Here is a 12,409-nt window from a genome sequence, read left to right on the forward strand (position 1 = left end):
TGCATGCGGCCAACCCAAGATCAACCCAGGTTCCATTCTCAGCCATATGGTCCCCCGAGCCTTCCAGGATTTCTGAGCTCAGAGCCAGGAGTAACCCCTGGTGTGGCCCAACAACAAAAACAAGATTTTATTTTTTACAAAGCTAATGTAATATTAATTTCAGCAATTTAATATCTATAAAAACATGTTCTGATCTTGGAAATACATACTAAATAAGGAAGAAATCTAAAGAGAGCAGATTCTTTAGAAACTTTTTTTTATTTTTTTATTTAAGCACCATGATTACAAACATGTTTGTAGTTGGGTTTCAGTCCTAAAAAGAACATCCCCCTTCACCAGTGCAACCTTCCTACCAACAATGCCCGCCATCTCCCTCCTCCCCCCACCCCCTGCCTGCATTTGCTGGAGACAGGCATTCAACTTCTCTCATTAACACTGTCATGGTAGTTGTTAGTGTAGTTATCTCTCTAACTGCACTTACCACTCTTTGTGGTGAGCTTCATATCATGAGTCCGTGAGTCGGTCCTTCCAGCCTCATCTCTATTGTCTCTGGGTATTATTACAATAATGTCTTTTATTTTTAAACCCATAGATGAGTGACACAATTCTAATTTTCACTTGATTTGTTCAGAATATCTTACAAGGTAGACTAAATCATGGATCATCTTTTAGTCTCAGTAAGAGCTTAGTGTCTCTCCTATCCAACAAAGTGTTCTCCATTCCTGTAAGGTCATATTTATAGAGCTATCTAAGCAACTTAAGTTTTTTTTTTTTTTATTTCAGTACAAAGATGCTTGAACAGTCAGTATTAATGACACCTTTCTTTAAGTGCACCAACAAAGATAGGTGAGTAAAATTCAAATGTTAATAAATGGTCTTTTTTTAATGGTAGGAATTTTGATGAATGCGATTTTCTTACTTACATTTTAAAGTTCAGAGAAAAAGAGATAGGGCAGAAGACAGCATGCCTTCCAAGGGTAACATATACAGTCCCTAAGCACCACCAGGAATGATCCTGGAGCACTGCCACGTGTGACCCCAAAACAAAAATAAAACAATGGAGTGCCAAAATGAGAGAGTAAAAAGAATTTACAACGAAGGCCCAAAATTAAAGTCTATATAGCTCTTACAGACTAGAGAAGGGGGGGGGGGGAAATAACATGACTAACCTTTTTGTAATTCTCAAGGATCTAAAGCATAAATCACAATCAAACACATCCAGCAGAAAAGCAGGACCAAGAAGACAAGGTACCTGACAACTAAAAACTGGCCCTAGCACAAGTGCCTCAGAAGCTGTACTTCAAAATAACCAAAGAGCTAGTTCTGAACCTGACAACAATGGAGGCAGAGCTCCATCGCCTGGTGCAAAAAAGATTTCAAGATCAACTAATAATGGCCAGATAGAAGCCCCAAACTTCATTAAAACAAAATCCCTACCTTGTCCATCACTTCCCACACAATCACTGTAATTCTTGCAAAGGACAAAATTTCAGATGGCAAAGAACATTAAGGGTAAAGTTATAAAATATAATCACAAATTTATTGCTGTATAGGGACACACTGAGACAGTGGCAATCATCATGTGCTTGACCCTAAGCCCTTTCTCATTACTCAAACAAGAGAAGCAAGAACAGGAATACAATCTAAAGAGTCTATGCTTTACAGGGCTAGAGAGACAGAATAGCCAGTAAAGCACTTGCCTTGCCCACATCCCACCTGGACTCCAAGTCACACCCACAAGAAATAAGTGAATTCTGGGGTCAGAGCAATACTACAGTGGGCAAAATGCTTGCTTTGCATGTGGCCAACCCGGGTTCAATCCCTGGCATCCTACAAGGTCCCCTGAGCACCAGCAGAGTAATTCCTGAGCCCAGAACCTGGAGTAAGCCCTGAATATTATCGGGTACCCCAAAATTAAAAAAACAAAATAAACAACAATTGACTTCTGAGTCCAAAGTCAGGTATAAACACTGCCAGTATGACTGCAAACAAACTAACAAAAAAATTTTTCCTACTCTTTAAAAGCAAAGAGTAAATACAATCTCAACCGAAAGTTTATGATACAACTTCAATATCTACGAATACTGTCTACTATCTGCTTATCAGAGTATTCAGTAGCCTAAAACTTGATGATCTTTTTACAACATTATGATGAAACATCCACACAGCACATTAGAAAACGTAAGATGCTGGGGCTGGAGTGGTGGCACAAGTGGTAAAGCATCTGCCTTGCCTGCACTAGCTTAGGAAGGACTGCAGTTCGATCCCGGCATCCCATATGGTCCCCCAAGCCAGGAACGATTTCTGAGCACATAGCCAGGCGTAACCCCTGAGCGTCACTGGGTGTGGCCCAAACTACCCCCCCCAAAAAAAAAGTAAGATGCAGATGATCATTTGTGTGAAAATGCTAAATGTGAGTATACTGGCAGTGGGGGAGAGGAGACCAGCCCTGAAAAAAAAAAAGTCATTAACTGGGATGGGAGTACAGAAAGTAGGGCCTTGCATGTAGCCCAGATTCAATCCCTGGCATCCCATATGAGACCCTACCTAGGACCTCCCCCAAGAGTAATTCCTGAGTGCAGAGCCAGGAATAACTCCTGAGAACCACTGTGTATGGCTCAAACCCCCATCCTAAAAAACAGAAATAACTAGTAAGACTAGTTACTTCACAAGAAAGGAAGATAGGGAAAAAGAAAAGACTGTAAACTGTTCCCTTTTGAATGTTTTTAGTGCATAAATAATTTTTAGACTTATCTGTAAAATAATACAAATAAAGTAGTATGACACCAAGTTACTTCTGGAGGAGAAAGAAGCTGGTCATGCTTGGAGATGCAGGGGGCAGGGTATGCCTGAATCATACCTAGGAGTTCTAGAGGTAGGTATGTAGTGGCAAGGATCAAACTCAGGCTAGACATGTATCCAATCACTTGAGGCAAATCCCTGGCTCTATAAACCAATTTATGGCTGACAGACTGCTCTCATACATTGTCTATAAAAGGTTTTTATAAATAGAATGAGCTATCTCAGTGGTATAGAGGTATAGTATAGGCATATTTATGTACATACCGTATATACTCGAGTATAAGCCTAGTTTTTCCAGCACAAAATTTGTGCCCAAAAACCCAAACTCCGCTTATACTCGGGTCATATAGGTTATTTGATTCGGTGCGCGTGCACCCAATCAAATGCATATAGTCTCCAGTTGTCTTCTGCCATCTGCTGGAGGGGGCTGTGCTTCAGCTCAGTCCACAAGTTGCAGCTGAGCTGAAGAGGTAGGTGGCTGAACTGAACTGGATGCCACTGAACTATTTAACCCACAATATTCAGTGCTTTGAATAAGACCAATAGCAGTGATGATGATATCTGAGAACTCAGTGATGATGACAATGTCTATGCTGATACCCTCACATCAGATAGAGCTGAAGCTCTATTTGGATATACAGATGATGAGGAGGAATCCAGATTTGAAGGATTTTTAACCTTTGTAATTAAGCTTGATTACCTATTAAGCTACGGTTTTCTGTACTTTATTTAAAGTTTGAAAGTTATTGTTGTTAGTTTACAGGTTTTCTTTAGCAACAAATATTGAAAAACATTTAACCTACTGATTCCTCAATTATTATAATTGTTTTGGGCATATTTTTTATTTTTGAAATTTACCAGTGGCTGCTGCATTTTCCAGCTTGGCTTATAGACGAGTCAGTAAGTTTCCTCAGTTTTTAAGATAAAATTAAGGGGATCAGTTTATATGAGTGTATACGGTAATCCCTGACCATGCCAGATTTGAACCAAAAACAAAAAAAATTTTTTCTCTGCATCTATTAATATTGTCATCTTTTCTTTGATAGTGTGGTTTAGCATATTGATTTTTTTATGTTGAACTATCTTTACACCCCTGAAGTTTGGTCATGATATACATTTCTTTTCATGTATTGTTGAATTCAGTCTGCTAAAATTTTGTTGATAAAATGGCTGATGCATCTAAGTTTATCAGGAATATTTGGTCTCTAATTTTCTTTTTAGTGATCTCTGTCTACTTTTTGGTATTAGGATAATGCTGGCCTCATAGAAATTGTTTAAAAGAATTCTCGCATGGGGGCCAAAGCAATAGCAAAGGGTAGGGCATTTGCTTTGCATGCCCTGGCATCCCAGATGGTCCCCAGAAACTGCTTGTAATTTCTAAGCATAGAGCCAGGGTAACCCAAGGCCACCAGGTGTGGATGTATATATTTATGTATAGATGTATGTATGTATGTATGGATGAATGGACAAATGGATGGATGGGTAGATGGATAATCAAGAATTCTTGTTTCTTCTATTTTTTGGAAGAGCTTGAAAAGGGTAGCTAATATGACCTCCTTGAAGATTTGGTACCACTCACTAATAATTTGATATGGAACTGGACTTTAGATAATTTTAAATTACTGTTTTAATTTCCTTAAAATTAGTTTGATTAGGTGTTCTATTCTTGAATCTATTTTGGGATGCAGCATAAAAATAATATATAATAATTATATATTTCTTCTAGATCCTCCAATATAGTGGCATGAAGTTTTGAGTGGTGGTCAACATAAATGATCCTTTTTATTTCAATAGTATATAATATCATTTCTTTCATTTCTAATCTTATTTATTAAGGTTTTTTCTCTTTTTTTCCCATGAATTCAGCTAAGAGTTTGTGCATCTTTATTCTTTTAACAAACCAGTTTTAATATTTGATGTGGTCTTTTGTATTTTTATTTTTTTCACTTTATTTAAAGAAAATGCATCATATAGTTGACATAGTTGACCATAATACATTTGTTTCCAGTAAGTGAGAGCAAGGTTGTTTTAAAAAAATAGAAAGAAGGGGCTGGAGAGATAGCATGGAGGTAGGGCGTTGCATGCAGAAGGATGGTAGTTCGAATCCCAGTGTCCCATATGGTCCTCGGAGCCTTCCAGGAGCAATTTCTGAGCATAGAGCCAGGAGTAACCCCTGAGCGCTGCCAGGTGTGACCCAAAAACCACACACACACACACACACACAAAAAGGACCCGGAGAGATAGCACAGAGGTGTTTGCCTTGCAAGCAGCCAATCCAGGACCAAAGGTGGTTGGTTCGAATCCTGGTGTCCCATATGGTCCCCCGTGCCTGCCAGGAGCTATTTCTGAGCAGACAGCCAGGAGTACCACTGAGTAGTGCTGGGTGTGGCCCCCCCAAAAAAAAAAAAAAAAGAGAGAGAGAGAGAGAGAGAAAGAAAGGAAAAAAAAGTTCAAAAAGAAAACGTACAATATGGGCCAGAGAGATAGCATGGCATTTGACTTTCATGCTGAGGGATGATGGTTCGAATCCCGGCATCCCATATGGTTCCCTGAGCCAGCCAGGAACAATTTCTGAGCGTAAAGCCAGGAGTAACCCCTGAGCGTCACCGGGTGTGACCCAAAGCCAAAAAAAAAAAAAAAAGAAAGAAAAAGAAAAATTACAATAGCAAGCACATTTGTGAAAACTGTATCACCAATGAAGTCAAGTTAATACAATGGCAGGAGATTTAGTAAGCTCTTGTTGTTAGCTGCACATTCTGTTAAATTGGTGTGTTCTTACAGGGAAGAGCATCAAATAAAGAAAGTTTTCCAGAAATACAAAAGCACTATTACTGATACTGCAACTTTTAGAGGTGTGTGCTCAGCTGCCAGGCTTTCCAGAAAAAAGAGGATGCAGGGAGAAAGTGTGGGAAGAGGGTGCCTACACTTACTCCAAAAAGCCCCAGTAATTTCAGTCCAAATAACAGTAGTTGGGTCTGATTGGTGTTCCTGAAGAGAATTGTAGACAGGTGATGAGGCAGGGTCACTGGCAAATGGTGATTCTGGGTCATGGATATAGCAGGTGTGGCTACAGTCACATCAATTGCGGCATCAGGGATCACAGATGATAAAGCTGCCAGATTCATGCTAAGTTCATCTGGGATAACTCAAATTATAAGGTCTTCCAAACTTACAAGGTCAGCACTAAAACTCTTTGTTATTCTCTGGGTACAGTTAAACATGTTTTTCCATAGAATATATACCAAAAAAAAAAAAAAAAAAAAAAAAACCTTAGCCTAGAAAAACCTTCCAAAAATTTAAGTCATGAAATTATACACAGATCATGTTTTCCATCCTACATTCCTAGGGGCAATTTAGTAAGGAAAGGCTGGGGAAATAGTATAAAAGGCTGGAATTTGTGCTTTATATACAGGAATCCCAGCTTCAATCTTCATCACATGGTTCCCCAATGCCATAAGGTACAGTCAAAATAAGGAGTACTAATATTCATAATTTAAGAATAAAAGAACAAACTAAATCCAAAGCAATTGAAGGAAATAATTGAAGCACAAGGGCAAAAATAAGTGAAATCAGAAATTCGAGAAAAAAGGGGTGGTTATTTAAGGAAAACATATTCCGAAAAACTGGCAAGACTCTAGCAAGACTGACACCCCAAAAATTAGAGAGAAGAGAGTGGGTAGAAAGAATGAGAATAGGGGCTGGCGAGGTGGCACTAGAGGTAAGGTGTCTGCCTTGCAATTGCTAGCCAAGGATCAGGACCGCGATTCGATCCCCCGGTCCCATATGGTCCCCCCAAGCCAGGGGCAATTTCTGAGCGCTTAGCCAGGAGTAAACCCTGAGCATCAAATGGTGTGGCCCGAAAAACCAAAAAAAAAAAAAAAAAAAAAAGAAAGAATGAGAATACAGAGAGTATCAGGAATGCTGAAACAGGAGGTATCACTACAGATTCTGAACACATCAAAGAATAAGGAGTAGTAACAATTCTACACATATAAATTTAGCAATTTAGAATGTATCACTTTCTAAAACCTCTCACACACACACACATTATCACAACTCACCATATGAAATAGCCCTATCACTCGATATTCAGAAAATGTACCATTTTAAATGTACCACTTCTATAAAAATAAGATCTCCAGGCCCACATGGTTTCACTGGAGAACTCCAAAGGTTAAAAGATTAGAAACAATTCTATACAATCTCCTCCAGAAAACAGATGAGGAGACAGTATTTGCTAGTACAGAGAATTTTTGCTTTAATTTTAGGTGATACAATTTATGTACAACTGAATGTATTTATCCAAGACGAAGCATCTGATCAGTTACCAAATGTTTAATCTTTCAAAAGAACTCTGTAGAGTGTGTTCTCTCAGTAAATTTTAAAGGATTCTTCTGATTAAAATTCTACTTTTTAGGGGCCAGAGAGATAGCATGGAGGTAAGGCGTTTTTGCCTTTCATGCAGAAGGTTGGTGGTTCGAATCCTGGCATTCCATATGGTCCCCCATGCCTGCCAGGAGCAACCCCTGAGCGCTGCTGGGTGTGACCCAAAAACAAAAAACAAAAAAATTCCCACTTTTTAGTGGATCCTTTTTCAGAATCTTATCTGCTTAATTCATGCCAGCACTCAGTGGGGCCAAATAACTTGTCTTTCCAGAACAACAGCAGGGCTTCATCAGAAACCTAGTTACTACTAAGAAATACACAAAGCCTCAGGTTCTAATTGTTTGATCAGGGATCTTGCCCCAAGTCCTTTATTTCTGTAGTCTCACTTTAACCAATTATTATTCTCATTGACTTTCCATTCTAACTTCACTTTAACCAGAAACTGTTAATTCAGTCAAACCCAGCCGCAATATAACTCTCTGGAAATCCTAAAAAGAATTATAAAAAGGGGGCTGGAGAGATAGCATGGAGGTAAGACATTTGCCTTGCATGCAGAAGGACAGTGGTTTGAATCCTGGCATCCCATATGGTCCCCGGAGCAACTTCTAAGCATAGAGCCAGGAGTAACCTCTGAGCACTGCCAGGTGGGACTCAAAAACCAAAAACCAAAAAAAAAAAAAAAAAAAGATACACAAAGAAACACTCAGGAGGGGTTAGATTGGTGGTGCAAGTGGTAGGGCATTTGCCTTGCATGCACTAACCTAGGATTGACCGCAATTCAATTCCCCAGGACCCCACATGGTCCCCCAAGCCAGGAGCGATTTTTGAGTGCATAGCCAGGAGTAACCCCCGAGTATCACCAGGTGTGGCCCAAAAACAAAAAAACAAAAAAGAAACACTCAAGAATATCATTCAGTTAATAATCAAAAGACCTTTTAAACTAGAGTTAGAGACTAGAGTCCTTTCCAGCTGTCAGTTTCATCAGCTATATCTTGGTTTTCTCAGATTAGTAAAAAAAGAAATACAAAACAAAAACTTCTTTCACTGATAGGAAGAGTCTATTGAGATAACATAAATAAATGTTCATATTCTTCAAAATGTGGCTGTCTAGGGCTGGAGTGATAATACAGTGGGTAGGGTGTTTGCTTGCCTTGCATATGGTGGACCCAAGTTCAATCCCAGCATCCCATATGGTCGGTAAAGCACTGCTAGGACTAACTCCTGAATGCAGAGCTAGGAGTAAACCTTAGAGGACCACCAGGTGTGGCCCCAAACCAAACAAACAAAACAAAATGTGGCTCATTAACAAATGCCATTTCAGGATCATCTTTCTTTGGTGGCTAAAATTCTTACTACTTACTATCCCTCTATGTTGGAAGAAGACGTTTTATTTAAAAGATTTACTGATTGTTCTGAAATCATAATTTGAGCTGCATCTCATGCTATTTTTAACTTTGATACTATTTTCTAGCTATCATTCCCAATAATTATAGATATGGGGCAAGAAGAATTAAACATTAAATCCAGCAAGCCAAATTTTCAGCAGCATACTTAACTGATATTTTGAACAAAATAATTCATGTTGGGAATTTTCTAGTGATAGCATTATTAGAAACATCCCTGGTCTTGCCAGTTAGATGCCAGTAGTCTCCGGTTTGTGACAACTAAAAATTTCCCCAAACATAACCAAAAGTTCCCAGAGGAGCGAAACTGCCCCTAGTTAAAAACCACTATGCTGTACATAAAACATATAAATATTCAAAAGTCATCACTTAAACAAAAATATTAATGCAGAAAAGGACATAAGAGTATATATAAATATTTTTTCATGTTTCAATGTAGCAGATTTTGTCAGGAACAAAAACTACTTGGAGTAGAAACTAGAATAATAAAACCAACTAACATTTATTTTCATATATGCCATCCACTGCTTAGGACTCTCAGGAGTATCTCATTTAGTCTTCACAATAATAGTGTGAAGTCTCACAGTAGTAGTATGAAGGCCTCTGGGTCGACTTCAAAGTTCAGAAAGGTTCGAAAATTTTACTCAGGAGCTAATAGCAAATGGCAAAAATAGAAGTCAAATGAAGATTTAACTCAGAGTCCAAGTTCTTAACAACTGGACCACGAAAACCATGGCAAATTAAGGTTTTTACTTCAACGTTATAAAGAACTTTTTGACTTCAGAACACTCATGTTTTGGAGAAGCAGCTTGGCTTGCATGCAGCTAACCTGGGTTCCATCACTGGCAACCCCTATGGTTCCCTGAGCACCACCAGGAATCACCCCCTAAGCATCATCAGGTGTGCTTCAATACCTATCCTTCAAAATACACACAAAGAAGTATGCTTGAGTAAGATCCTACAAAGGCCTCATTTTCCATACACACACATATATGGCAAAGCAAATAATGCTCTACATAGTGATCCTATGAAATGGTCAACACATCTGCCAGCAAGTACTACCAGTTTACTGGCATTCCTTCAGAAAAGTGTCCTGCAGTCAAGACATGCTGCAAAAAATAAGAGTTTTTTGTTTTGGGGCCACACCCAGTAGTGCTCTGGGATTACTCCATTCAGGAATCACTCCTGACAGGCTCAGGTAACCATATGAGGTGCTGGGATGGAACCCAGCACCCAGGTTGGCTAATGCAACACAAAGCAACTTACCCGATATGCTATCACTCCAGCCCCAAAATAGCCTACAGTATTGGAGAGGTTTACAAAAAGTGGACTATGGAAGAAAGGAAAATGTCCTTTGAAATACTATTAGTTGAGGCTAAACACTAAACTGTGGAGTTTTTATTTTTTGTGTTTAGTAGGACTCTACTAGCTTTTTTTTTTTTTTTTTTTTTTGGTTTTTGGGTCACACCCGGCAGCGCTCAGGGGTTACTCCTAACTCTAGGCTCAGAAATCGTTCCTGGCAGGCTCAGGGGACCATATGGAATACAGGGATTCGAACCACCGGTCCTACTGCATGCAAGGCGAATGCCCTACCTCCATGCTATCTCTCTGGCCCCCAGGACTCTACTAGCTTTAAAGCGTCCACCTCTTGGGCCAGAGAGAGCACAGCACGGTAATAAGGTGTTTGTCTTAAACACTGCCTTCTCTGTTTCCGACTGGTTCTATCCTGGTTGTTTCCAAGGTAAGTGGACCCACGATTGGGGAAAAGTATCTCAAAGCTCCTTTACTCTGTTTATCAATTGCAGTCGCAGCTAAAAACACAGAATTTGCTTCAAAATCCTTTAAGCCAGACCTGAAAAATGTTAAGGAAAACAAGAAATTATGGTGAAAGGGGCAGTGATATGAGAGCATTGGCCTCAAACCAGGCAAGCGGGCCCTCATGTTTTTGAGCATTGACTGAGAGTAGGAAACATGTTCCAACATATATTTTTCCTGCTGTCATTAGGCTCCTCTCTAAGTATTTCTCTCTAGTTATCTCTAGGAATCTAGGTACCTCTCTAGGTATTTAGGTCTAGGTATCTAAATACCTTTCTAGGTATCTTTCTTTCCTTCCTAATTTTCCATTTCCATCAATGACATGGCATTTTCCCCTTATAGTATCACCATTCAGGAGGCAGACACATAAACATACATAAAAAAAAAAAACTCAAAACAAACATAAAAACCCCAAAATATGTATTCTGACGTGAAATGATGAAATGGGCTATAAATCACCCAAAACCAATCACAAACTCTTTCCTCCTTCAACGTGCAGGCAGGCTTCCCCCCACCCCACCCCCTCTTCTTTCACAAAATCTCCCAATTTAGGAAAACTGGTCAGAAGCCTTTAAAACACATACATGTCTTCAACTCCAGGAGAATGAGTCAAATAGTCACTGAAGTCCAAGCGGGTATAAATGAGGGCCTATCTTTCATCTTCCTCTAGAGCTTCGAAATTCTTCAATCCACACACACCCCAAAAATAAATAAATACATAAAAAAAAAACCAAATAAATAAAAAGCAAGGCGTGAAAGCAGTCAAGAAATCATGGCGACAGGGACAGGCAAAATATCCAAGACCTCATGAGACAGGACAGGCAATCAATATCCAAGATGAGAATAGCTTCTAAGATTTGTGTTTGGGGGGGGGGGTGAGCTCGAAACCCACCTACTCGCCAACAAATCTCGCCCAATCTTTCCATCCACCCACTGACATCTCTCTCCCCTAAATCGGTTCACCCCAGGTCTCCCCCTTGAGAGAAAGATGACTGATTGAAGGCAAGCAAGGGGTGGGATTTTATTATTTTTTTAAAATCACACGTAATGCACGAAAACGTGGAGCTGTTTACTAAGCAGCGCCTGGGGGGGAGTCGCAGAGCCGTGCAACCAGAACCGCGCCCGACCCCGCCTCCTAGGACCTGCCAGGCTCGGGTGGGTGGGTGCATGGGTGGGTGCGTGAAGGGGGAAGACTTGGGGCGACCCACACCGCGGGGCTCAGGACCCCCGCGGCCCTAGAGCCAGCACCGAACCTCAGCGCAGTCCTCATCCTGGGGGCCCCGCGCCCACCCAGCGGCGCTGCCCCCCGTGCACGCGTTACCTCGCAGGCCCGGGCTGTCGTCTCGGGCCCGGATCTTTCGGATTTTGACCGCGCGCCCGCTCAGGGTGGCCAGGACCAGGCGCTGGCGCAAGAAGTTGCAGCCCGTGTAGCTGAGGGAGTGCGCCTGGCTCGCCATGTGCGCGGTCGGGCGGGACCCCCGGGGAGCGGGAACTTCGGGTGCGCGCGCGCGCGAGTCAGTCACGACCCCAGAGCGGTGGCGGCTACGGCGGTTGTTGTTTTTTTAGGGGGGGACCCGGCTTCCCCCCTCCAGGTAGCCCAACAGCCCAGCAACCCCGGGAGGGCGCGTGCGTCCACGTGGTTTGGAACAGGAAGACAGCAAGACGAGACGCCGGGTCAGAGGGGAGAGGGGCGGATCCTTGACCTCTGGCCCCGCCTCCAAGGCCCCTCCTGGCTGTGATTGGTGCGCGTCAAAGCAGGAAGACGCCCGCGCCGCACTGCTATTGGTTCATGCTCAAGCGGGGGCGGAGCCCTGTTCCTGCCGCCATTGGTTCCCGTTGGAGTTGGGCGGGACTTCAGCCCCGGCAACAGTGCGCTGTGGGCGGGAACTTCAGGAGCGGCGTCTAGAAAACCCCGGCGCGGGAAGGCTTCGTCGCTGTCTGTCTCTCTCCCCCGGGCTGGCTGGTTGGTGGCTCTCAACGCTGAGGCGATGGAGAGTTGGGGC

General features: G+C 41.7%; 1 protein-coding gene across 1 annotated transcript in view; it reads right to left on the bottom strand.

The window, feature by feature from the left end:
* Nucleotides 1-11,970, bottom strand: part of RCL1 (RNA terminal phosphate cyclase like 1) — a 53,466-nt gene extending 41,496 nt beyond the window's left edge. The window contains exon 1 of the mRNA XM_049773735.1: nucleotides 11,728-11,970. Coding sequence (XP_049629692.1) covers nucleotides 11,728-11,863 — 136 coding nt within the window. The 5' untranslated portion in view covers nucleotides 11,864-11,970. The remainder of the gene's footprint in view (nucleotides 1-11,727) is intronic.
* Nucleotides 11,971-12,409: the final 439 nt, after the last annotated feature.

The sequence above is a fragment of the Suncus etruscus genome, chromosome 1 (genome assembly GCF_024139225.1).
Source record: "Suncus etruscus isolate mSunEtr1 chromosome 1, mSunEtr1.pri.cur, whole genome shotgun sequence".
Taxonomy (NCBI): domain Eukaryota; kingdom Metazoa; phylum Chordata; class Mammalia; order Eulipotyphla; family Soricidae; genus Suncus; species Suncus etruscus.